The sequence below is a fragment of the Conger conger genome, chromosome 6 (genome assembly GCF_963514075.1).
Source record: "Conger conger chromosome 6, fConCon1.1, whole genome shotgun sequence".
NCBI lineage: Eukaryota > Metazoa > Chordata > Actinopteri > Anguilliformes > Congridae > Conger > Conger conger.
The window spans coordinates 26297349-26324879 of NC_083765.1; the positions used below are offsets into that span (position 1 = coordinate 26297349).

The 27531-nt window shown below is 40.9% G+C and overlaps 2 protein-coding genes across 2 annotated transcripts; one reads left to right on the plus strand and one right to left on the minus strand.

Moving 5' to 3' along the window:
* Nucleotides 1–3204: 3204 nt before the first annotated feature.
* LOC133131183 (titin homolog) lies at nt 3205–18797 on the minus strand. Its single transcript, XM_061246402.1, has 27 exons — nt 18660–18797; nt 18238–18293; nt 17731–17859; nt 17083–17164; nt 16790–16892; nt 16394–16520; nt 15003–15038; nt 14850–14917; nt 14542–14609; nt 14018–14040; nt 13510–13579; nt 13277–13394; nt 10989–11130; nt 10677–10712; nt 10518–10585; nt 10258–10355; nt 9932–9975; nt 9764–9851; nt 9542–9680; nt 9190–9322; nt 9031–9063; nt 8858–8951; nt 7882–8020; nt 6741–6858; nt 6452–6501; nt 4816–4901; nt 3205–4463 (listed from the first exon to the last, which is right to left on the minus strand). Exons 1-27 carry the CDS (start codon nt 18757–18759, stop codon nt 4276–4278), a joined length of 2436 nt encoding a protein of 811 aa, XP_061102386.1. The 5' UTR covers nt 18760–18797; the 3' UTR covers nt 3205–4275.
* Nucleotides 18798–20224: 1427 nt separating this feature from the next.
* ccdc86 (coiled-coil domain containing 86) lies at nt 20225–27531 on the plus strand. Its single transcript, XM_061246667.1, has 4 exons — nt 20225–20964; nt 23692–23821; nt 26583–26657; nt 26932–27531. Exons 1-4 carry the CDS (start codon nt 20324–20326, stop codon nt 27070–27072), a joined length of 987 nt encoding a protein of 328 aa, XP_061102651.1. The 5' UTR covers nt 20225–20323; the 3' UTR covers nt 27073–27531.

Genomic DNA, 27531 nt, shown 5'->3' on the forward strand with positions numbered 1-27531 from the left:
CATTGTCCTGTTGAAAAACTGCCTCCCGAGTCTGAGGTTGCTTCCACTCTGGAGCAGGTTTTCTTCAAGGACCTCTCTGTATTTGTTTGCATTCACCCTTCCCTCAATTCTGACCTGTCTCCCTGTCCCTGCCGCTGAGAAGCACCCCCATAACATGATGCTGCCACCACTGTAGGGTTTTTACGCTCTACGAAAACAGAGCGCCAATTATGTGGGGCATATGCTCCTACACGGTATGTGTAGAGTCATGAGGATTGATAATTAAGACATAAGACGTATGGCGAGATGTGAGAGATGGTTATACCATAAGTCTACGAATAGGTAAAATATCAATCTCATAAAATATTTTATAATAACCATAAATTGCCTATTTCAATTAATCATTAAATTAATCATTGAAATTACCCATTTATAGTGAGTTAATCTTAACTAAATCAAATACTACCCATTCGGTTGATACGAACTAATATAAATGATTCAGCTAAGAAGGTGAAGACATTCTTTAAATAAGCAGAGGCTGACTTAATTCAACTGAGGAGTAATATTAATACGAACAATCTTGGAATATATAACAAAGTGTATTATCCACAAAGTGGATAATTACAGTGCCTCGTGTTTGCCAGACATAGTGCTTGGAGTTATGACCAAAGAGTTACATTTTTACCTCATGAGACTAGATCATCTTTTTCTCTCAGAGTCCTTTAAATTCCATTTGGCAAACTTCAAAGTCCAAACTCCAGGCTGTCAAATGCATTTTACTCAAGAGTGGCTTCCGTCTAGCCACTCTACAGTAACAGTGGTGTGGAATGCTTAAAAAATGTGGGGAAGCCAATTAAATTTTTTTTTATAAATAAACAAATGGGAAAAAAAAAAACTCAAATAAGACATTGTATGTATCCCTCATAATTCACTGCTAAACACAAATGTATTCACTCTCGGGCACTGAATTGTAGACAGTGACGTAATGTTGTGCGACATAAATGTATTTGTTGTACAGTTTATATACGCACACTGAGCATCATGCGGATATGGCTCTGGAGCTTCAGTTAATGTTCACATCAACCATCAGAATATATATGATCTCAGTGATTTAGACCGTGGCATGATTGTTGGTGCCAGGCTGGTTTGAGTATTTCTGTAACTCCTGTGATTTTCAAGCACAACAGTCTCTAGACTTTACTCAGAATGGTGCGAAAAACAAAAAACATCCAGTGAGCAGCAGGATATCATAATGGCTTGTTGATGAGAGAATTCAACCGAGAATGGCCTGACTAGTTCAAGCTGAAAGAAAGGCTACGGTAACTCAGATAACCACTCTGTACAATTGTGGTGAGCTGAAAATCATCTCAGAACGCACAACACGTTGAACCGTGAGGCAGATGGGCTACAACAGCGGAAGACCACGTCGGATTCCACTTCTGTCAGCCAAGAAAGGTAAGGCTGCAGTGGTCTAAAATTCTACAGGTCCTGCATCACCTGTTAAGAAAGACGTCATCATAAACAGAAGTACGTACCAACATATTAAAATAACAAAACAATGCACCCCCCCCCGTGAGCTTACAAGATTTCCATTTTCATTTAAAAATGATGCACTTTACTTATGATTATCTGGTTATATAAGTACACAATATAATGAAGTGTTTATAGACAAGTTTATACATTATTCATTCATTCATTATCCTAAACCGCTTATCCTGAACAGGGTCGCAGGGGGCTGGAGCCTATCCCAGCATACATTGGTCGAAAGGCAGGAATACACCCTGGACAGGTCATCAGTCCATCACAGGGCACACACACCGTTCACTCACACACTCATACAATTGCAATTTAGACTCTCCAATCAGCCTAACCTGCATGTCTTTGGACTGTGGGAGGAAACCGGAGTACCCAGAGGAAACCCACGCAAACACGAGAACATGCAAACTCCACGCAGAGAGGCCCCGGCCGACAGGGATTCGAACCCAGGACCTCCTTGCTGTGAGGCTACCCACTGCACCATCCGCGCCACCGAGTTTAAATAATTTCATTTTTAATCATAAAAAAACTGGTTTAAGCAGGTGGTTTTAATGTTGTGGCTGACCTCTGTATAAATTTTATATATTTATTGACATAAACTTTATTTTCCAACATAAGGCGAACTATTTAAGATCAAGTGCACAATTAATTCAGCAAGTACCAGGACGTTTTGGCAGAAAATCTGGTTAACCCTGCCCGGAAGCTAAGACTTGGTCAAAGGTAGATATTCCAGCAGGACAATGACTCCAAACCAACACCAAAATCCACACAAAAATGGTTGAATTAAAGCAACATGAATGTCCTGCAATGGCCATCTCAGTCTCTAGACTTAATCACATCAAAAACCTGTGGTCTGAACTTGAGAGCGGGATGAATCAGCACGAGAATATCAATGATTCTGAAGATTTCTGCTTGGAGGAATGGTCAGAAATCCCTCCAAATGTGTCCAATTTACCAATAATTATGGAGCCCACTGTATATGCACTCACCAAGCACTTTATTATGTATTTATTAGATTTATTATACTTCTACTGCTGTAGCTTATCCACTTAAGAGTTATGATGTGTTTTGTGTTCAGAGATGCTCTTCTATATACCACTGTTGTAACGTGTAGATATTTGCATTATTGTCACCTTCCTGTCAGCTTTGACCAGTCTGGCCATTCTCCTGACGTCTCTCATTAACAAGGCGTTTCTTTCAGCAGAACTGCTGCTCACTGGATTCTTAAAGTTTTTTGCACCATTCTTTGCAAACTCTAGAGACTAGTGTGCATGAAAATCCCAGGAGATCAACCGTTTCTGAGATACTCAAACCATCCTGTCTGCCACCAACAATCAATCCATGGTCAAAATCACTTAGATCACATTTTTTCCCCATTCTGATGGTTGATGTGAAGATTATCTGAAGCTCCTGACCCGTGTCTACATGACTATGCATTGCACTGCTGCCACACAATTGGCTGATTAGATAATAGCGTGAATAAGTAGGCGAGTGTACATGTTTTGGTATAATTTTGCAACAAGAGAAAGAGAAAGAAAAAATAGGCAAAATATTTAAAGAATAATCTACATAATTCATGGACTCATGTTTTTTCTTTTTTCTATATTTCATTAGAAATGAAAGAATTATAATTAAGCCAGTCAGCCTGCATTCCAGGGGCATTGATACTTAAATATTTAAGGAGATTGATTCATGCATGCAGATTTCCTTTATTTATTTTTTTGGTACATGTTTCACAGTAAGTTCAAGAAAGAAAAAAAAAACTAAGTGAAATATTTAAGCAACACCCTGCCTAACTCACAAATTCATTCAGCATTTCCCATAATGCTTTTGGTATATGTTTCACACCAAACTGAAGAAAAAAACGAAAAAAAAACAAAGTGAAATATTTAAGGAATATTCTGGCTAATTCATGAATGAATGCAGATTTCCTTAATTTTTTGGGTATATGTTTCACAGTAAGTTCATGAAAAAAAAACTGAAATATTTAGGCAACATCCTGCCTAATTCACAAATTCATTCAGCATTTTCCATCATGCTTTTGGTATATGTTTCAAAGCAAACTCAAGAAAGAAAAAAAAACCCAAAGTGAAGTATTGAAGGAATATTCTGCCTAATTCATGAATGAATGCAGATTTCCTAAATTTTTTGGTATATGTTTCACAGGAAGTTCAAGAAAGAAAAAAAACCAAAGTGAAATATTTAAGGAATATGCTGCCTAATTCATGAATGAATGCAGATTTCCTAAATCTTTTGGTATATGTTTCACAGTAAGTTCAAGAAAGAAAAAAAAAAAAGTGAAATATTTAAGGAACATTCTGCCTAATTCATGAATGAATGGAGATTTCCTAAATTTTTTGGTATATGTTCACAGCAAGTGAAAGAAAAGAAAGAATACTGAAAAAACAGTACTCAACATATTTTGGTACGTTTCACAGGAAATGAAAGAAAACGGAACTGCCATATTTTTGGTCTGCGTGTCACACCAAGTGAAATACAAAAGAGAAGTCAAGAACAGCTCCAGCAGCAGGTCCAATCGTGCGCCTTTCATCCAATTTCTCTCCTGAAGAAAACCTAATTGAAAGTTATTCTAATTATCGCACTTTTTTTTGAGCATCTGTATGTAAATGACAGTTCTCATCTTGTTTTTGCCCATTTAGGAATCTGCAGCCACTTGATTGAAATGCCTTGCACAGCCCAAGTTGAGGACTGCAGGGTGAAATGCATATATGTTACCCTTCCTATGATTTCCTGAAAAGCTTAGGGCTGCTGATGGTGCTCTACTGAGGCCACTGAGGATCTGCGAGGCTTTTGAGTGGGCTGCACATCCTTCACTTCGATAAGGCTCTGGGATGCTCGGACAAGCTGGGTTCTGCCACTGGAAGACGGAGTGGAGATCTCCAGATCGCAAACCTCCGTCTGGCTGAGGAGAGGGATGTCCTTGGAGTCTGTAAAGACAGCACGCTGATTAAAGATCCACTGCTCTGTCATTACAACACAGACAAACACTGAGACTAATGAGCATTAATGTGCAAAATGTCTTTGTGCCTCCACCTGACCTTCAATGCCCGTGCAGGCCAGCTACGTAAAGGAGGAAAGCAAGTGGGATGTTTGAAGTTAGTGGTGATTTGGTGCCTCTGCTTATAGAATGGGCTTGCAAATCTCCTTTTGAAATGTTAACCTCCTTGCTGAAACACTGATAATCCCACCAGCAGCACAGAAACTGCAGTCCAGGAGGGCAAAGTGCTTTTTGGTTACCATGGGTAGTAAGCTTAAAGGCCTGGCAAGGCGTGGGCTTACCTGACTGAAGGGGCAGGGCTTCATATGAGTAGCCAGAACTGACCTCAGAGGTAGTTTGCTGGAACTCAGCCATGGCCTCAGCCATCCTGCAAACATGTGAAAAATGATACATACCTTTCAAAACAAACTACAATCAATGGCACTTGATGATGACGTATGAGAGTCTGAGGGCAGCAAAGAACCAGTGCGTGGCCAGACCGTTTACAATGGGGTGGCTAGGTTAGATACAATTACTTCATTGGGGTGGCAATCTAGGGCAGGGGTACAATACTAATCCACATCCACAGAAAATGACATGATGTGGCTACCCCTGTCGGTTTATGGCCTGAGTACAATCCCATTCGGACATAAAAGGGGCGACATGGCTCAGGCAGTAAGAGCAGTCGTCTGGCAGTCGGAGGGTTGCCGGTTCGATCCCCCGCCCGGGCTGTGTCGAAGTGTCCCTGAGCAAGACACCTAACCCCCAAATGCTCCTGACGAGCTGGTCGGGGCCTTGCATGGCAGCCAATCGCCGTCGGTGTGTGAGTGTGTGTATGAATGGGTGAATGGAGAAGCATCAATTGTACAGCGCTTTGGATAAAGGCGCTATATAAATGCCTGCCAAAAAAAAAGGCACACAACTTAAGCATGTGACAGTGATGTGCCTCCATCTTACGCAAAACATGGCACAGTTGAGTTCCCCATATGTAAATAGTTCACTGTAAATATTAACAAATAGATCAGATTATCACGAAAATAGTTGTTTCATTTCATTAACATTTTGCAGAATTTGCAATGGGTTGTTTATCTTGTTTTCAACATTTCAGTGCAATAAGTATCCCATTTCATGAAGTTCCATCTAATGACCGCTGCTATGGGTAAGCACAGAACTCTATTTTGTATCAGGACTATTTCCATATAACTATTTCTCAATTTGACCATTGTCACTTAAAATAATAATTGTGGCGTCATGATATCCATGTGGCTCAACTTTTCTTATGTATCTTATATTTAAATATCAATATTGCAGCAGGGAATCCATAAACATTCATGAACTTGGTCTAAATTGAGCATCATAGTTTATATCCTGCCTGTAGGCTAGCTCTAGCCCATGCTTGATCAATTTGATCGCTGTGTCTGCATGTGAAATGACAAGGCTGCAAATGCCACATGCTCTTGTGTTTCCTCATAAATCTAAGTTAATTGTTATTATGGCTATTAGGCTACTGTATGATTTGTGCTAGCTATAAAGCATATTCAGTTAGCTAACATTAGCTACATAGATATACATTTGTGCAGAGTCATAGAAGGATTTACAATGATGAAGCAAAGTGCTATAGTTATAGTAAAGTGGTTATACCCAAGCTACTGAGAAGAGTGAGCCAGAAACGGCTACAGGTAACGTAACGTTAGCAGTCATTGTCTTGCCCCAATACTGCCGTTACTCCTGAAATGGGCAATTAGCAATTAGCTGCCCTAGGCCTGTCGGCTTTTTGGCACTAATCAAGCGCCATAATAATCAGCCATTTGACACACCAAAGGAATACAAGCCAATTGACAGCCAAAGTCCACTGAAAACACCAGCCCCATTTCTACCCTTTGGGTGGTAGCATTGAAGAAACTGACCCATCTAAGAGGCTTTAGCTAAGTAGCTTACTGATTTTGGAGGGCAATAATGGTGTTCCTCTCTGCTTCTAAGTCTTCAATCTGGGGAAATAAGAAATGAATGTGACCGTGACACATCAACACACTCTGCTTGATCTAGTAATGGTATGCATTCAGCATTTATTTTAATATCTAAGATACCATAAAAAAACAAAAAAAAACAAAATACCAAATACCAAAATACCAAAAAATACCATACTCAGGTATGAATTTAATCGATTAAAGTGATCAGGAACTGGCCGAATGAGTGCACAGTATGACTGCCGGGCACACTTGCTCACCCGGGCCTTGATGCACTGGCTTTTCTCAAGCTCCTCCTCCATCATCTTGATTTTCGAGGCCAGGGCCTCCATTTCTGCATCCTGCACTCTCTGCGCCATGTCCACCTGCACCATGTTCCTACAACACAGAGAGCACTGCACTGCACCATGTTCCTACAACACAGAGAGCATAGCTCTGCACCATGTCCCTACAACACAGAGAGCATAGCTCTGCACCATGTCCCTACAACACAGAGAGCATAGCTCTGCACCATGTCCCTACAACACAGAGAGGACAGCACTGCACCATGTCCCTACAACACAGAGAGGACAGCTCTGCACCATGTCCCTACAACACAGAGAGGACAGCACTGCACCATGTCCCTACAACACAGAGAGGACAGCACTGCACCCTGTTCCTACAACACAGAGAGCACGGCACTGCACCATGTTCCTACAACACAGAGAGCACGGCACTGCACCATGTTCCTACAACACAGAGAGCACGGCACTGCACCATGTTCCTACAACACAGAGAGCACGGCACTGCACCATGTTCCTACAACACAGAGAGCACTGCACTGCACCATGTTCCTACAACACAGAGAGCACGGCACTGCACCATGTTCCTACAACACAGAGAGCACAGCCCTGCACCATGTCCCTACAACACAGAGAGCACAGCACTGCACCATGTTCCTACAACACAGAGAGCACAGCCCTGCACCATGTTCCTACAACACAGAGAGCACGACACTGCACCATGTTCCTACAACACAGAGAGCACGGCACTGCACCATGTTCCTACAACACAGAGAGCACGACACTGCACCATGTTCCTACAACACAGAGAGCACGGCACTGCACCATGTTCCTACAACACAGAGAGCACGGCACATGGCTCCTGAACCTCCTCTGTGCAAGGATCTGAGGTTTATCCTGAGAATAACACTAAAACAATACAACATAATGATTGAGGAATTAAGTTTGTCTTACTAAAGGGTATGTTGTTTGGTGTCATTTTCAATTGTAGATGTTTGTAGAAATACAATTACACCGGTACCAAGATCAGACGCTGAACTGCTGCAGTCATGTGCTCATGTGGAATATGATGTGTGCACAAACTCCTCTCCCTCGGCCCAATCTATTGCTGGTTACTTACTGCTGGAGAGCCTGGACTTTCTGCTGGCACAGCTCACTCATATTCTGCAGTTGACTCCGGAGGGCTGTGATCTGATCTTCCAGCTGGCATTTTTCACCTTTCAAAGCATCCCTGTCCTGCTCCAGAGTTTTTATTTTTTCTGAGGCACAAATTACCACATTGTCAGAGGAATGAAGTTTAAAGTGAAATGCGGATAATTTCTGAATCCTGCGTCGAAGTGTCCCTGAGCAAGACACTAACCTCCAAATGCTCCGGACAAGCTGGTTGGTGCTTTGCATGGCAGCCAATCGATGTTAGTGTGTGTGTGTGTGTGTATGAATGGGTGAATGAGAAGCATCAATTGTACAGCGCTTTGGATTAAGGCGCTATATAAATGCCAACCATTTACCATTTGAAAGAAAATACCGAACCACAGCTTGTTTTCTCCCAAAATTAGTCCCAGCCAAGCCAAAGCCAATGCTCAAAGACCAGAAAATGTACACATCCCTTTTTAAGGTTTTAGGGAAATTAACCCAATCCTAGTGGCTATTATGTTGACGTTGAAAATTGAATACATTGAAGGACTACGTTTGGGAGTGATAGCTCTGGCTATTAATTAAATATTTCCACTATGTGGAGAGATGAGACCAGCCAGTAATTAAACCAAGTTATGAAGACAGCAGTGACACTCTGGCTTCCGCTTCATTCTGGTACGGGCTGATCTAGAATCCTCAAAATAGTGGCTGTAGGTGAATTGACCATTTTTAAGATCGGGAATCTTAATAGTATGACAGGCTCCAGCGTGAAGTATGCCAGGTGACCCCCATTGAGGCAGACTCCCGGTTCCTGCTCCTTATCTGCAACCCACTGGGAGCTGGCCCTTTGAAGTTTCCCATGGGCAAATGGTGAATGAGGAATCCGTTCCCTGAGAACATTTCAGACACCGTGAAGTTAAATAAATCATGGGGTGGCTAAAAATATTCACTGAGCAACATACCTCCCAGCTGCTGGGACATTTTTTTCTCTAGCTGCAGTTTCTGCTGGTAAATATGTTGCGCCTCTTCAGCTGCACAAGCAAGCTTCACCTGTGCCTGTGAATACACATCAAAAAAATCATCATCTTCTAACTTCCCTGCCTGTAAACAAGCAACTTCATTATGGACTCCTTACCAATTTATCCCTTGACTTTTTAAGAGATACAATCTGTGGAGAAAGATGTGACAATTAGCAACCCATCTTCAAAAGGCTTAAAAAATATAAACCTCATTCCACAGGTCAGATGTGTCTCCTGAAAGGAGTGCGGTGTTTGTGTTGGGTGAAGCTGTTTACCTCAGCTTTGTAGGAGAGCTCTGATTTCTGATGCTGCTCAGTAATCGCTTTGATCTTTAGTTTGTGAGTCTTGAGCACCTCCTTTACTTTCAGCTCTTTATCACGACGCTCAGAGTCCACCTGAGTTGCCTTCCTGCAATTCAACCATTTCAAACATTTTATGTGGATGGCAATATGGTAAGCTGACTTAATTCTTAATTTGCATATTCCCAGTTCTTTGTCTTTCTAATGGCTGTATATGGAAGAAAAAAACCATCTGCCCCTTGATTCCTGAATCAGTTTCATTGCAATACAAGCTGTTATTGCTTAAGGCCCTCCTTTCCCAAGCTACAGTATATTGCTAGCAACCTACTTCTGGAGAGCATGGTCTTTCTGCTTGCACAGTTCATTCATATTCTCCAGTTTTCTCTGAAATGATTTATTCTGAAGCTCCATCTTGAATATTTCCTTTTTCAGAGTCTTATGGTCCTCTTCCATTGCTTTGATTATTTCTGAGGGCCAGAGGGTCACAGCTCAGACACAGGTAAGTGAAATGAATAGTGCACCTGGTGAGAATACTCTCCGGGCTATGCACCTTCCAGCTGCTGCACCTTCAGTTTCTCTGCGGCCAGCTCAGCAGGGCACCGACTTTGTTCAAACTGATCTGCACTCTTTGCCTGTGTCTGAAAATACATCATTTAAGCTTTGATCTTGTAGTGAGAACAAACCAATGTAATGTAATGTCATTTTGACACTAACTTACCGATTTGTTCACCATATCAACATTTTTACTTGAGACGGTACCATCTGAAAGGAAGTACAAAGTCATCTGAGAGAGTGTGCTACAGGAGTCTAAGGTGATCAGTAACTCACAGGGGATTAGATTTGAGGACATGCATTTACAACATACACAGTTTCAGAAACTGAAAAGTCAACAGACAGTATGGAATTATGGGCCCAGTAACAACCAATCCTCAACCATTAAAGGAGATGCCTCTGCTTACGTGTCTCTTGAAACCATTCCCCTAAATACTAATGATTCACCAACAGCACAGATTCTGCAGTCCGGGAGTGTAGTGTATGACTCACATTTCCTCTGAGGCTTTATCTGTAGGTCCGATCGGCTTGAGGAAGCCTTTCTCAATGGTTCCGGGTATCCTGATACTTTAGCACTGACCTCAGATAGTCTGCAGACAGATAAAAACAGCTTATTCAGATGAGGATTGGCTATTGGAACAGCACCAGCAGCTGTTTGCCATTAAATGATCAGTCCTGAGGAATTACCCTCCCCAGTGGAGGAATTACCCTCCCCAGCAACTCAAGAGGCTCTGCTTGGGAAATTAACTCACTTTTTACTCAGTTTGGCCATTTCTTTCCTTTTGATGGTTAGGGCCCTTTCAGATGCACAGGCAACAACCTGTAGACAAAACAAGAGTACTGAATATTCTGTCACAGTTGGATTGAATAACAATAAAAGTTGTTGCTTTCACTTCTTATGAAGTTCATACCCAATTCTCCTGTGCTTTTTTCTGATGAAAAACAATCTGAAGACAAATAAGTAACAGTCAGCAGATGATGACTGAAATCAGTTAACATCATTTCAGCAGTACAGCAAATACACTTAATGAGCAAATAATAAGTTATGGTACAGTAGACTGTACCTGCAAGTGAATGAAAGTAATGAGTTGCTAATCAATAGTAAGTACAAACTGCAATGAGCCATCATTTAATTCTGAACCTAACCCACAAAATCTTCAAACAGGACTTGACTCATCACCCTATAGGAAAGTGAGAGGGAGCATAAGAGTACATTTGCTCACCTGTTTCTTCAGGCCATTCTGAGTTCTCTCATTCTTCTCATTAATCTCCTGGAGCCTCAGTTTGAAATTGCGTATTTCTTGCTTTGGTCCTGCGGATTTGATCTCCTTCACATGCTGCTCAATCTGCTCCTGAGCCAGACTCCTACAGAACAGAAAGGCTTCAGATCTTATATCTGCCCTAATTTCTGCATCTTGGGTATGTTCATTACGCAAATGGCCACAGTTCATTCCTTTCCTCCACCAAATGGATTTGATAAAATATCAAGAATTCTAGGTTTCTTAGGTTTTCTATGCAGATGTACAATAATTACAGTTTAGAACTACAGTAAAAGCAAAGACCAAAACATAAGGTCATCAGGTTCCTGATGTAGGGGAAAATTCACAGAACAAAAGATCTCCCTCCTAAAAGCATGATAAACAATCACAAGTCAAAATCAGACTCCACCTTAGTGAGCAGGCTGGTTCCTCCAAAACTCTCGACAATGTGAGCTAAAAGTTTATCAATATATCTGTACTAAAGTATGATATGTACCCTGTATAGTTTCAAACTGATTAACTGCTAAATTGTGCTAGAATTACACAGCAGCCAGCTGGTGGGGGGGGGGGGGGGGGGCTTCTTGAACTGTGTAGACCAAACTGTCAAGGACACGGGCAGAGCAAGATATGACTGTACAGCTGATTTCTCCGGGACTCTCGATGTTTCATGCCAGAAGTGTATCTATTTGACCTAGAACATTAATTATAGCTGAGCTTATGAAAACGCAAGAAACCACAGTGAAAACTGTTGAAATGAGAGCAAAGAATGCTACGTACATTTACTCCCTTAGAAGAGAATAATTAATCAAATGTTTAGTATGTGTGTATATTAGAAAAGTATATTAGAAGTGAATATTAATTAAATGTTTAGTTTGTCTGTATATTTTCAATGATTACTGCTGCTTAGTTTGTCTTATAAAAGCGAAAGATACAGAGTGACGTGTATGGATGACGTGTTAGAGGGAGGGCATCCAGAACTTTGGTTGTTTGCCAAGAGCAGGTGCGGGGTGAAGTGAGGACACGTAGTTGGCAGAATGCCCTGAACTTTGTACAGAGTTGGCAGAGCATAAGGACCGTTGGCAATTTGCCACAATGACGTTGTGGGAGGAGCGTTGGGAGGAGTTACGATAAGAAAAGTGTGGGTGATTTGCCAGAATGAGGTTTGAGGAGGAGTTGTAGGTGGAGTAACTGTGTATAAAATGGTTGTAAAAATGACAGTCGGGGTTCAGTTCTGGAGAGCTGATCCGGCTTTATGTGCTGCTGCTAATAAAGTCTGATTTTCCTGAAGATCTTACTGCCTGGTGTCATTTTTTCCCTCGCGAAGATGTTTTTCGACAAATTGAAGATTTGGACTCTGTCGTTTCCTAGACACGACATTACGAAAGAGAAAGAGAAGCTCCCGGCGACTGGAGACCAGGGCGGAAAGTACTTTTTGATAGGCTGCAGCTGCAGCTTATCAGGGAATTAAAGTATTCAAGGACTCTGATCTCCTCTCCCAGACGCCGGAGGCAACATTCTCTCGTATAACTAACCCGGCAACTAAATTGAGGAAGAAAAACGTAGCAAAGTCATCAGGAAACACACGGGGTGAATGAATGGACTAAGTGTGTGTGTGAACTTCAAAGGGGTGATATAAATTGTGTTGAAAAGTGTTTTTGTTGAAGCAGAACTCATATTAAGTCTGAAGGTATATTGATACTGTGGACTGAAGGTATATTGTTGCTGCTCACGGTTTAAGGTGTGTCAGAGATTTGGAAGGAAAGAAACCCAAGAAGGTTATCCTGCAAGATCTCTGATAAAAGTGTATTTTGTGTTGAAATTGTGTTGAAAAGTGTTATGTGATAAGGGGCCAGAGACTTGGAAGGAAAGAAACCCAAGAAGGGAAATCCTGCAAGATAGATATCTTGCTCTGCCCGTGTCCTTGACAGTTTGGTCTACACAGTTCAAGACGGGGCCCCCCCCCTGCCAGCTGGCTGCTGTGTAATTCTTGCACAATTTAGCAGTTAATCAGTTTGAAACTATACAGGGTACATATCATACTTTAATACAGATATATTGATAAACTTTAGCACACATCGTCGAGAGTTTTGGAGGAACCAGCCTGAGTCTGATTTTGACTTGTGATTGTTTATCATGCTTTTAGGAGGGAGATCTTTTGTTCTGTGAATTTTCCCCTACACTGACTTGTGTACAATGCCTTGCATCTACAAAGCACATTTTTCCCTGAGGTGGTAATAAGGCTTGATACTCACTGCTGCTGAGCACTGTCCTTCTCCTTGCACAGGTTATGCATAATCTGCAATTTCTCCTGCAGAATTTTATGCAGGTTTTCCAGGTTTGTCTGGTCACATTCCATGTTCTTGATTGTCTCTGTGTGCAAGAGATCAGACATCAGATATTTCTCCTGCAGAATCTTGTGCTATCTTTATGATAACAGGGTACTGTTTAAATTACCCTATTATCATAAATATTCTGTGCAACGTACCTTCCATCTGCATAGTCTTCCTCCTCTCTTCCTGTAGTTTCTCCATGCACTGCTTACATTCGAGAGCAACCTGTCCCAAAAACACATCACTCGATCTGAGCTATTCACTTCTTACAGGCTTTAATACTTGCACTGTACAAATATTTGGTCTAAAATTGGCCATAAACTGCAATAGTGGGCCACATTTATATTGAAGAAATTGGTTGAAATACACTCACTGAGCACTCTATCACTTATTCATGTGATTATCTAATCAGCCAATGATGTGGCATCAGTACAATGTACAAAATCATGCAGATACGGGTCAGGAGCTTCAGTTAATATTCACATCAACCATCAGAATGGGGTTTGATCTAAGTGACTTTGACCACAAGAGTGGTATGCAGAATGTATCTGAACACAACTCGTCAAAACTGTATGTGGATAGGCAGCAGAAGTCTAATAAAAACTTAATAAAGTGCTCACTGAGTGTATGTCACACTTCATTTTGTGTGGGTAACAAACTTACTGATGTCCCAGATGCTGCGCAATCTGAAATGGAAACCACACAAACAAACACAATGAATCAGAATGTAAGTTGAAAATTACAGGCACCTGATAAAGATCACTAACCAAATGTAATGTTATCGTATGTATGATGTCAACCAGTTAAGGCACTCACTTCTAAATCAGCTTCCATCATGGCAGATGGTGTGCAATTTAAAAACACAGTGATTGTTTTCCAAATACCAGTGTTTATTTTCTATGCTGAGTAAATCAATCACCCCTATCCTCAAGCACATGGAATCTTTCTTGGTATGTCTGCGCCAACTAATTTGATGGTAGGGCCTAAATCACATCAGGCTAATTTAATATTAAATCTAAATTTCCACTGATCATTGTTGATTGGAAACCTCTGCTTGGGGGGAGGTGCTTGTCTCCTACAGTAGTTATCATTTCCACCATTCACAAAGCACTGAGAAATCTGATCTGTGATTCTTCCACCACATGATTATGGCGGGACGTGTATAACATGCACGGGCAGGGGCTCACCTTTCCGAAGAGGTGGCACAATGACAGGAGTCTTTATTTCTGCCAGTTCACTGCTGACCTTAATGATGCTGGCAACAGATGAAAAACATCTTATCATTCAGACAAGACAAGACAGGACAATTCACTGCACAAAAACATCACCCCCTTGGCATCAATTCCATACCCACTGAACACAGCTTCACAGCCTCAGACAATGGTGATGACTGTTAGAAATTCACTGATGACTGTTAGATAGTAATGTGTGGCCACATCAGCCATCTCAGTGCTGGGCAGTAGCCCAAGCTGGCTACATTAGCAAATTAACTTACTTCTGTCTCAGGATGGCATTCTCTTTCCTCTCAGCTGCCAGAGCATGTTCAGCAATATGAGTGCTCATCTAGAGATCATAAGAACAGCCATGTAATTATTCTGCCCAAACAAATTGTTCACAGAACAGAAATTTAATTTGTGATCATTCTTACCAAATACTCCTCTGCCTGTTTTTTATGAAATTCCATCTAGATGGGAAGAGTCAAAATGAGTCAAGCAAAATGATTAAATCCTGGGAACTCTGTGAAATACACTCAAGAAAAATGATTGAACACTGAGAATATTAAGTGAACTGCACTCTCCTAACTGAAATATCCTCCTGCTTGATTACACCTCTTTACACCACACAAATGATGGTTAATAGTAAAAATGAGCAATTAGTAATACAGTAGTGTGCAAAAATGTGGGCACACCTGGTCAAAAAGCCATTTACAATTAATATCTCGGTGAGCAGAAGATAACCTGGCCTCTAAATGGTACACCGCTAAACATGACACATTTCTTCACATTTTATTTAATTTTATTTTATAGTTTATAAAGAAAAAATAAAGAAAAAGGCCTTGTGCAAACGCTTGTAAATGCTTCCTGTAGCCTGCTAAGAGTATTTCAATTCTCGCTTTTGGAATTTTCCCCCATTCTTCATAGCAGAACACCTCTTTGGCCTCCTTGCATTTCCAGCATGTTCGATATCTTTCAATAATATTCAAGTCTGGGGAGTGTGGTGGCCATTCCAAAACCTTCATCTATCTTTCAGGAGGTACTTCATGGTTGATTTCCAGGTATGCTTTGGATCATTACTTTGCTGGAATACCCAACCTCTCAACTTCAATGTCTGGACTGACCTTTGAACATTAGCCTCTAGAATTTAGTGATATAATGCATTCTTCCTTCTACTTGCACAATATTTCCGTGCCCCCAGCTGCCACACAACCCCAAAACATAATGGATCCACCTCCATGCTTCACAGTTGGCAAGGTGTTCTTCTCTACAAAGGTTCACCCTTTTTTCTCTCATCACACATTCTTTGTTGGTCGCCAAAAATGTTGGTTTTGATCTTCAGAATAAAGAGCTTAGCCCTGGAATTATACCCAGCTGACTCACTGAAGCCCTAAAAAATAAATCATCTGGGTCTGGGCCTTTTTTTGAAAGTAACAAAGAATAATCCAAAAAGGTCCTTTTCTTTATAATTTATAAACAGTAAAAGATTAGCTCAGGTTTGCTTTCGATCACATACAGATTGTAATCGCATTTAAAACAGGGGCGCCCAAATTTTTGCTACAGCATGAGTATGTTTTGTTACAACAGAGGGTCGATGCTTCAGAAGTGTTTAACACATAGATAAGTCGGCCAAAGCTGTTGTGTTTGAAAAAAAAGAAAAGAAAAGAAAGACCTGCCAAGTTTTCTCACACCTACAATGAGAAAATGAGAATACAATAACAGGATTTAATTAATAGTCTTGGCTAATACGAATGTCTATAGACCCGGCTTAGCTCTTTATAAAGTGTCAAAGAACCATTCTATAGTATTGGGTTAATTTCTTCACCTGAATCTTATTGATTCTGCTGTTGGTATTCTTGCTTTCCTGTTCTGTCTCCATGGTGTTTGGTTTTTGAGATTTCATTTCATCTTTCACTTCTGACTCTGTGTCATGGTCCTCAGATTCCAAAGTCCTGGAACATACAGGGCACAGTATATTTTCATTTTTTTCTAACTACAGTGAGCTCCAGAATTATTGACCCAACAATATATATATATATATATATATATATATATATATATATATATATATATATATATATACTCTTGGTTTTAGCCTTGGGTTTTGCCTGTAAAGACTGAATTTGTGTAAGAAACGATAAGCCAACATGAAGGCCTGTCATTTTGACAGACATTTTGAAGCTTAGAAAAGAGGGGAAATCAAAAGTGCCCTGATACTTACTGTGGCGTGCTGTCTGGGTCCTGACACAGTTTTAACTGCAGCTCCAGATGAATATTATCATTCTGCAGGACAACTTTCTCCTGCTCCAGCAGTTTGATTGTTTCTTAACAGAAAACAATTCAGTTTCAGGGACATGTGACAAATATTAAACTTGTGAAAAATGTTTGACTTCCACTATAATAATGTACACAGTGCGTGTCCGTGGCTTTTCCCCTGCTGCATGACCAAGATTTACTCAGTGTGCCAGCTGACTAGTCTGAAGTCATAGATGTGCAATATACTGTCCAACAGACCTTCCAGCTGCAGGACTTTGGCCAGCTTCATCTCCAATTGCTGATTACCATCCTCCGTCATCCTGGATAGAGCTCTTTTCAACTATCAAGACAAATCACTCACTATTCATTTCATATCAAAAATATTCTGAGGTACTGGTTGAGCGCCATTGTGTGAAGTTTGCATGTTCCCGGGTCGTTCTGTGTGAATGAGTGAATGGTGTGTTGGCCCTGAGATGTATTGCATTTGTTTTTGATGTGGCTGTGTACGCCACAATTTCTTATTTCAATCAAACAATTCTCAGATTCTCAGCTTTTATTATACTATTTACTATGCAAACTATAACAAATAATATTTATTATACTACTTATTTATTATCTTGGTTTCACCATGTAGAAATTATGGCACTTTTTTACACATTGCAACATTTATACATAACATTTGGGACAATTTTGGCTTCACATGTGTTTCTGAGGTGTGTTCTATTTCTTCCTTAGATCATGACCCTTTTGTTTCATACTTAAATGAACTTCTGGTAATTAAAATCGAATCCCAATAATCAAATTGCAGCAGAATGATTAGGAATATGATCAGATATCTTCAGTCTTTACTGAGATAGTAAAGGCAAGGGGGAAATATTACTAATGATGATTTAAAAAAAGACTTACAGTGCTCATTCTTCGCCAAGCAAATGTCATAATCATTATATTAATGACCACCATGATCAGCAAAACATTCCAAGGCAGTCCATAGAAATCAGGACCCAGATCGAATGGGCCAGGCATGCTGTCAAGGAGCTGAAATAAAGATTCATTCAAAACCATCTACTTAAGAACTCCAGTTCACTGGGGGTATACTGGGCTAATCAGCCATTAATGCACAATTACTACCCTCCAGATACTGAAAATGTATTTTCCAATAAATGTAATTCCTATTTGCTTGGAGGAACCAACTAATAGGCACCTTCAATAACTAATAGCAGCTTCAAAATGTGAAGCTCATTTCTTTGCTTCAATAATAACCACTTGTAGGCCTACTTGAACACAATTATAACATATATTACAACAGCAGGGTAATATGTGTAATAATTACATGATCTCATGTTCCAGAATACTTCAATACATAATTGCAAACCAAAACATAGAAGAAATTAAGTGCCCTGGTAACTCACTTACCAATTTACCACAACCGTGCAAACACTCGCGCAGCTGATGGAAGCTCCAATCGCCATCTGTTTCAAATTTAAAAGAATGATCATATTTATCAAATCAACGTGCAGGTTATAATACGCTTTTGTTGAAAATGATCTGTTACAGGCCTATTAAACAATTGTCTGTATTACAGCCTATAACATAGGCTACAAACGATGTTCTTACCGTAGCATTGATGGCTACAATTACATTGATTATATTGAAATGTAGTAATTGATATACCGTATTAGACCAAACCTGATTAACCCGTGAACTCTAGTTAGCCACTTAGCAAGCTAGTCACATAGCACTGCTGCATTGACTGTCGATATTATCAGCTAGTTTACTATCGCTGAGGTGTAGCTACATTTCCCATCGGCTATTATTCCAGGCGACGATTAGCCTACCAGTTAATACCATTCCCGCGGGTCTTGGTGGCTCGATTGAAAGCCATTGTAAAATGTGTATAACACGGTATACACATTCTAAAATATAATATAGTTCCATGTGCAGTTACATGGTGTGTGTGCAGATGCAACTTAATTTGTTTCAAATCGCCAACAATAGATCTGAATCTGTCAAATATATGTATACACACTCCAGAATAAGACGCTGCCTTGTTATAGGGACGTCACAATGGGTGGAATGTTGGTTGTTTTCTGATGTCATAAATGCTCGTGAACGATTATTTTTGGTGAATGTTGGGAGCTCGCATTTCTGAAGAGAAACTTAGAAACATTTACTTTTTAGAGTGTATAGACTAGTTGAGTGCAAATAAACGTAGTTACAGCCAAGCCCCAGTTTTGTTTTCATATAAAGTGTATAACTAATCTGTCTGTATGAATGCATTTCCGCTAATAGCTTTAAGAGAGAGAGAAGAACCTCTGCAGGACTGGGTTGCACCAGCTGTCTACTTCAGTTCAAAAGTAGTCTAGTTGGCTATAACTTTAAATCCTAATAATACTCTTAATTTATGTATTACTTACTAACATAAAAACACAACGGAAATAAGATAACAACGTAACTAGGTCAAAGTCCTGTAGCCTACACCTACACTCAACAGGGGCATGTTCTGAAAACGTTTTGTTATATTTTCTCCCAACGGTGTGCTTGTTTTGCAAAAGGCTTTGAGGTATATTTGTTCCTGTGTTGTTGGTGTGTCGAGGGTGTAGCCCGAATTAGTAATAATGTAGGCTGGAGAACGCCTTCTCAGGCGCGATAGGAGAAAGCTGTAGGCTAATATGTAATGACATTGTTAATAACTAATGCTTTTAATTGGACTGTCTATAAGCTTTACATGGGTTGGCCATGTGCAAAATCTGTAATTGGCTATTGGAATATTTGTGGGTTCAGCAAAAAATAACGCTTATGACAGGGCTATTTCTTCAACACAGGACGTCGACTTTGATGATGGCGAAGCCGAAAAGCTTGTCCCGATTTTCTTCACTCCCCCTCGTTTGCTCCTATGCGCCACTCGTTAACTGCACTCCTTTGCTCCGCTTAATTCCGGTAGAGTGGAGTGGTAATGGATGAGTGGAGAAAAGGTGGTGGAGTGAGAATTAGCACCCCTGTGTGGCAATTTGTTTTCCTGTTGGTTTCTATTGGCTTCGGTGTCTATATATTATATACCCCCAAGAGCCGAACTGAATAGACCCACGCGACCACGTTTCCCTTCCAGTTGTTAACCTATACAGTTCAATGCATACGATGCATCCTCGATAAAAGGGGCGGATCAAGAACAAATTATGGCATTTTATTCGTTTTTGTTTCTTTGTGTTCTTCACATTGGAACCGTACTTGGTCTGTGAAAGATGACGTTAAACAAGTCCGGGTATACAAGAAGGAACTAGAACAGATATTGAGGGGGGGAAAACGGCTTTGGACGCAACCCTTCTTTTTTGGTCTGTGTTCTCTTCACACTCCCTGCCAGTAGGTGGCGGTATACAGCTCATCAAGTGATTAATAACAGGAAGTAAATCCAACGAAGAAGAAGATAAAGGAAGCTGCGCCACAGAGGAAAATATTGCACGCGTTCAGTACACCACACGTGTTTCCAGGATTCTGTTGTGAGATGTCTAAGCGCCGACCGAGATCAGATGAAGGAGAATCTGTACCACCACCCAAAGCTGATAAAAACCCAGAGCATGAGTTGTCTCCACCAATCGTAACACGAACGCGTAGCGGCCGAAGGGTTCGAACCCCAGCCGCTCTGATGGACTCGAAGGTTCCGAGCTCAGCTAAAACCCCTAGTCGCCGCGCCAGGAAATCTGTTATTCAAGAGGAACTGAATGATAATGAAGAGTCGAGGTCTGAAGGAACGGAATCGATAAAACCAACAAGCGTGTGCATTGACTATAAAAGTTTGAGTCGTGGACTGGACCCGGAAACAAAGAAATGCAAAGTCGACCCAATTAATCCATCTGAAGTAAACCAAGTGCGTCTGCACACAGACGATAACTGTCAAGAATCTATGAAATCCAATCGGCCAGCCATTCAACACGAGGAGCTACTAGTTTCGGACATTAGCCTGCAGACACATGGAAGCGGACAGAAGGAAAACCAGGTGCGCATGGAGACGCAGGTCGGGCTGGGGTCCATGGAGAAAACGAACATGAAGAGTGGTCTGTTGAAGTCAAACGTGACAGCGACTCGCACGATACCGCTAGGTAAACCCAAATCCGGACGTATATGGAAAGACCGGAATAAACATAGGTAAGTTCTGAATCTGATCGTTAATCATTTACTAGGAGTTTGTGTTCCCCTCTGCCAGTTCATCAATTCCAGTTTCCTTGGTTGTAGGCCGATATATATCTGGCAAAACATTCCACAACTTATTTAATTATCATGCTCTGTTGGTAGTATGCGTGCAAACAATGTGTATTCATTGGATCAGAACGCGTGGATACTACTTCACTAACCAATTGAACGGCAGAGAGAGTCTCCATGAAGCTTGATTATACTTGACGCCTCCGCGAGGGTCCGCACCATTGAACTGAAATATAATTCATCATTGCTTGTAGAGTTCACTCATAGGCCTTTCACACCGGCAAGGTGTGTAATTTTGAACCGGCCAGCGCGTTCAGACCGAAAATAAATTGGTTCGGAACCTGTAAAGTTGGTTCTCAACTGGAACACAAAAATAGTTTTTTTTCTTTTTTTTTTTTTCTTGCAAACTGTGACGTCATCAGTGGGCGTGTCATTCCGTCTACCTTGTCCATTGAGCAACGCCCTCCATTGAGGCCGGTGGAACATTGGTTCTGCTTAAATTGGTATGGATGCGGATTGGTTCGCCAGAAAGCACCAAGGTTCTGAGACTCCAGAATGGAACCCGAGCCAGAACCACGTCTGTCTGAATGTGGTATGAGAATGGTGCGAAGAACAAAAAGCATCCAGTGAGCGGCTGTTCTGTGGTTTTTGGTCAACAGAGAATGACCAGACTGGTTTGAGCTGACAGAAAGGCTTCAGTAACTCCAATAACCACTCTGTACAATTGCAGTGTGCAGAAAAGCATCTCAGAATGTGTCGTGTCTAGGAAACGACATAGTCCAAATCTTCAATTTGTCGAAAAACATCTTCGCGAGGGAAAAGACGACACCAGGCAGCAAGATCTTCAGGAAAATCAGACTTTATTAGCACACGTGCATAAAGCCGGATCAGCTCTCCAGAACTGAACCCCGACTGGCATTTGTACACCCATTTTATACACAGTTACTCCACCTACAACTCCTCCTCAAACCTCATTCTGGCAAATCACCCACACTTTTCTTATCGTAACTCCTCCCAACGCTCCTCCCACAACGTCATTGTGGCAAATTGCCAACGGTCCTTATGCTCTGCCAACTCTGTACAAAGTTCAGGGCATTCTGCCAACTACGTGTCCTCACTTCACCCCGCACCTGCTCTTGGCAAACTACCAGACCTCAAAGTTCTGGATGCCCTCCCTCTAACACGTCATCCATACACGTCACTCTGTATCTTTCGCTTTTATAAGACAAACTAAGCAGCAGTAATCATTGAAAATATACAGACAAACTAAACATTTCATTAATATTCACTTCTAATATACTTTTCTAATATACCGACATACTAAACATTTGATTAGTTATTCTCTTCTAAGGGAATAAATGTACGTAGCATTCTTTGCTCTCATTTCAACAGTTTTCACTGTGGTTTCTTGCGTTTTCATAAGCTCAGCTATAATTAATGTTCTAGGTCAAATAGATACACTCCTGGCATAAAACATCGAGAGTCCCGGAGAAATCAGCTGTACAGTCATATCTTGCTCTGCCCGTGTCCTTGACAGTTTGGTCTACACAGTTCAAGACGGGCCCCCCCCCCCGCCAGCTGGCTGGGCTCACTGTGTAATCCTAGCACAATTTAGCAGTTAATCAGTTTGAAACTATACAGGGTACATATCATACTTTAATACAGATATATTGATAAACTTTTAGCACACATCGTCGAGAGTTTTGGAGGAACCAGCCTGCTCACTAAGGTGGAGTCTGATTTTGATTTGTGATTGTTTATCATGCTTTTAGGAGGGAGATCTTTCATTCTGTGAATTTTCCCCTACAAATGCACAACACATCGAACATGAATGGGCTACAACGGCAGAAGACCATTCAGATTCCACTTCTGTCAGCCAAGAACAGAAAACTGCACTGGGCACAGGCTCACCAAAACTGGACAGTTGAAGACTGTAAAAACGTAATGTAATGGCGGTGTAATGGTGTGGGCAATGTTTCCTTGGCACACTTTGGGCCTGTTAATACCAATCAATTATCTCTTGAATGCCACAGGCTATTTGAGTATTGTGGGTGACCATGTCCACAATGTTACCCATCTTCTAATGGCTATTTCCAGAATGATAATGCACCATGTCACAAAGCAAGAAAACAAGTAATCTCAAACTGGTGTCATGAACATGACGATTCAGTGATTTTTCACTGGCTTTTTCACCGGATCTGAATCCAATAGAACAACTTTGGGATGTGGTAGAATGGGTGATTCACAGCATGAATGTGCAGCTGACAAATCTGCAGAAATTGCATGATGCAATCATGTCAACTTGGAACGGAATGTTTTCAACATCTTCTGTAATCCATGCCAGGAAGAATTGAGGCTGTTTTGAGAGCAAAGTATTAGTGTTCCTAATAAAGTGCTCAGTGAGTGTATTTTAGTGTGTATTAAGGTTTAGAGAGTGGGCCAGACCAAGAGTTATGTATTGATCACAAAATGTCCAAACCAGAAAGATAAATTGCGTGGTGAATTAATTGTATGTAGTTGTGGAAAATATTCTCGGGCTTTGCAGTTCAACTCAGTTTGGAAGAACTTACATTTCTTGTTTGAGTTGAGATTTTAGCTCTGTTGATACTGCTTTTCGGCAGTCTGTCTGAATGTGTTTTTTTACTTTGTTTCCCTCTCTTTTCTGCCCCTCAGGTTCTCTGCCCTGTTGCGGGGCAAAACTCTGCGGTCCTCCTGGGAGACGAAAATGGAGGCCAAGAGAGAGAAGGAGCTGGTGAATAAATTTTCCCTGCAGCTCAAGGAAGAGAAGGCCAGAGAGAAAGAGGTGCTGTGTGTCCATTTGTCTATCTGTGTGTGTCTCTGTGTGTTTGTATGTCTGAGTTTGTGTGTGCTCCACTTAACTACACTGTGTGTGTGTGTGTGTGTGTGTGTGTGTTTATATGTGTGTGTGTGTGTGTGTGTATGTGTTTCTGGTGGGTTCTTCAGATTTAGCGGGGTGTGTGAGGGATGCATCTGAGAGATTATAGGGGTAATAATGAACCCTATCATGATGTATAAACAACTTTTTTTGAGTTGTAAAGCTGAGTGTCTTGCTGTTTTATAGATGACATTAGTCGTACTGTTTGACTTAAGCAAGTGTAACGCCCCTCTTATTGATTGGTAGGGCTATTCAAACCCTGATATGCTGAAAGTTAGACTGTAAATCTGAAAAGAATAAAAGCGACAATTAATTGTAGTGTTTGTGAGTATGCCTGCTTATGTTACATATATGAAACCCTCTGGTGCTATCCAGGCAGTCGGTAAGTAAGTCAGTCTATCATAGTATTTCACAGATCCATATTTACTTGCTGCATTTTGACTTTTATGCGTCACCGAATGGCTCCGTCGCCCCTCCCTGCAACTCAAACTTCTTCCAAATCACATCTTTAAACATGATGAAGTGCCCGAAACTGGGCAAAAGCTGCCGTTTCATTACCCATAAGGCAGTGCTGCTCCATTGGACACTCGCACGCTCTCTGAGAGGAGGGGTCAATATTGGGCGCCATCACTTTACCACCCCACTCAGCCTCTACAGACCTGCCAGTACAGACCTGTGTGTGGTCCTAGTGGCCTAGAGGCTAAAGTGCTTGACTCTAGGATCTGGAAGGTTGGTGGTGTAGCCATGATAAGATCCCCACAGCTGTTGGGCCCTTGAGCAAGGCCCTTAACCTTACATTGCTCCGGGGGGGTTGTCCCCTGCTTCGTCTTCGTCATGTTAGGGCTGGGCGATATGACTTCAAATCAATATCACGATTATTTCAAACTTTTATCTGGATTACGATTAATGAAATATTATTTATACAGTTTTTGTTATTCTTTAAAAAAAAAATTATTTTATTAAACACTGCCCTCAGTTCTCTGACAAGGTCTGTACTTTAAATATACTAAACTATTAAAGTTTTTTTTAAATGAGGGAGTGCATATCTTATATCTTAGAAAATGCACACAGCTTAACTATTTATGGATATTTATTGACTATTTTGAACGGTTGAAATCAAAGCACACATCGTTTGAAATGAAAACGTCTTGTGGGGGGGAAAAAAAGCATATTTCTCAGGCCCTGTGCAATCATTTGTGACGTGTGATCATCTGATAAATATGGAGACTCAATGTATCTCTGGTGCTGGTTCCATCCATCGTCAATATAGCGGAAACGTAAGGTTCAAGTGTGGCTCAGACTTGTACACGTTTTGTACAAGTTGGGCACCGAAGTTATTTTCGCGATGGCACAGTGTATCTAGTCGAGGATTTTAACGAGGTGTCTCGCGATTTAGGCTAATATGCAATGGCACCAGTTATTTCATTCCATCTTGAATCGTTTGCATATTATGTGGCATTTTTCAATGCTTGTATTAGCGACAACTGCTTTGTGGAAGCAATTTGCCACCTGTCGGTCCCTCTTTTTTTGAGCCATCCACTCTCCATATTCGGTAATATGATTGTGTTCCAAGTCATTAAACAAATTGGTGATGTTTCCTTTGTTCGCTGAAATAGCAGTGTTTACATTTGACGTCTTTTTGTTCGGTGGCGTCTTCACCGAAGCCTAAATGTGTCCAAACGACAGGCACGGCATTGTTTTTCGGTATAAGCAGCTCGGGTTTATTTATTGGCTCAGTTCACTCGCTTCCGTTCATGAACGCATTGGGGAAAGCATTAACCGACATGAGCAAGATGTAAGTCGGTGAGAGTTTCTAAATGTCGGTTTCGATACATTTTCGGTTGATTGCCCAACCCTAAGTCATGTTGGATGAAAGTGTCAGCTAAGTAATAATGGCTTAATCAGACTTATTGGTAAAATAAGTTTATGGCAGTGATGGACTGATATGATGATGCAATGTTCACGCACCAGCGAGGTAAAACATTTGATATGCTGCCGATTCTAAATTAAGTGGAAATGTCACGCTCGTAAACTAAGCCTCGTACTACGTTTAAATGAAAATCAACCTGCAATTTAGTATGACTAGTATGTGGTTTCAACACAGCCTCAGTCACCTCTTTTTTAGTTTTATTTATTTATTTAAAATAATTTTTATGTCTAAACTCCCAAACACATTTGGGACTCAGGGGCTTGCTACACTCATACTCTGCTCTTGTCCCATACTCCTAATAATAAAATATGCACGTTTAAATATTTTGCTGTTCAAATAAAATGTGTTAAATCTTTCCAGTTAAATTCATGTCTCCCATTTCTTTCTCATTTGTTTTAATTCCTCACTCTTTTATGATTATTTGTTCTCACTGGCTTCACTTTATTTAATCAAAAATGTCCAAAAGCGCATCACTTGGAACAATAGATAAATGAGTGCTATGTACATATGCATGTATGCTTGTGTTTTCCATTGACAGGTGTGTTTGTGCAAGAATGTCTTGATTTTTACATATGCCTTTTGCGTATAGCAGGCAGAAGGTTCTCCACAAGGGGGAGCTATTAGGAGAAAGTAAAAGAGGTGCTACATTAGAGCGGTGCTTTGCATCAATTTTCTTTGGTTTGTCACATGGCTCTGTTTGGCTCTTCACCCATCTGTTTCTTTTCCCCCAATACACAGGAAAAGAGAAAACGGAGGGAGGAAACCCTGAAAAGACGTGAGGAAAACGAGCGGAAGGCAGAGGTTGTGCAAGTGGTAAGATGGCAGAATTCCTGCATGACGTGTACATGCACACATACAGTTGTTGAAGGGGTCATATTCCCCGTGGTGCTGTCCTCTAATGTGTGGGAATAGTTTGGAAATGCAACATGCCAATGGGTACATTACACTGTGAAGGCAGTTTGACAAACTATAAACTTAAGTCACACCATAGTGTACACACTCTGATCTGTGCACCTTGGTTATTAACGGAAAGGGACTTCCTTTTCTATTTCTCCTCACCTCCTTCCCATTCCTTGCTCCCTTCCAGATCCGAAATACAACTAAGATAAAGAGGATGAAGAAGAAACAACTAAGGAAGATTGAGAAGAGGGATACACTTGCCCTGCTGCAGAAGTCACAGCCTAGGAATCAAAATACTGCCAGGAAAGGTAGCAAGGGGAGCCAGTGAAGAAGATTTTCTAATGCAGTACATATGTAATCTGTTGTCTGAGCTGGAATTTTTATTCGGCCTCTACATACAAAGTGTACATTTTCTTATGATGAACATGAGTTGTGCAACTCTTTGTATGCAAGTAAACAAAGACGGTGTTTGGCCACCATTACTTGTCTATTCTGCAAGAAACCAAAACTGAAAAAGACTGGTATCTCTGCCTGTAACAATGTGACCTAGAAAATATTGTCATCCATGTTTCGAAAACAAAACACTCTATGTTCCGCTATAGTTTCCTAAAGAATATTAAGGGATGAATACATGATTAATTGCTTCCCTGTGATGCCTCTGTTTTTTCTTAGTTTTTTTTTCCTGTTGCCAACCTTTCACACTGGGATTTTCCACCCGTAAACAGTGTTATACCAACATACCAGCCTTGTTTAAACTAAATAAAAGGTTTCTGATGTTTCTTTTTTA

What these genes read in the sequence shown, in the direction of transcription:
- LOC133131183 (XM_061246402.1), bottom strand. Translation starts at nt 18,759, where the DNA reads ATGGAACTATATTATATTTTAGAATGTGTATACCGTGTTATACACATT. An exon ending in TGTGCCACCTCTTCGGAAAG is followed by an intron (nt 14,041 to 14,541) that starts GTGAGCCCCTGC and finishes TTTCCATTTCAG; the next exon opens with ATTGCGCAGCATCTGGGACA. An exon ending in AAAGACCATGCTCTCCAGAA is followed by an intron (nt 9,323 to 9,541) that starts GTAGGTTGCTAG and finishes GTTGAATTGCAG; the next exon opens with GAAGGCAACTCAGGTGGACT.
- ccdc86 (XM_061246667.1), top strand. Translation starts at nt 20,324, where the DNA reads ATGTCTAAGCGCCGACCGAGATCAGATGAAGGAGAATCTGTACCACCA. An exon ending in AGAAGGCCAGAGAGAAAGAG is followed by an intron (nt 23,822 to 26,582) that starts GTGCTGTGTGTC and finishes CCCAATACACAG; the next exon opens with GAAAAGAGAAAACGGAGGGA. An exon ending in AGGCAGAGGTTGTGCAAGTG is followed by an intron (nt 26,658 to 26,931) that starts GTAAGATGGCAG and finishes GCTCCCTTCCAG; the next exon opens with ATCCGAAATACAACTAAGAT.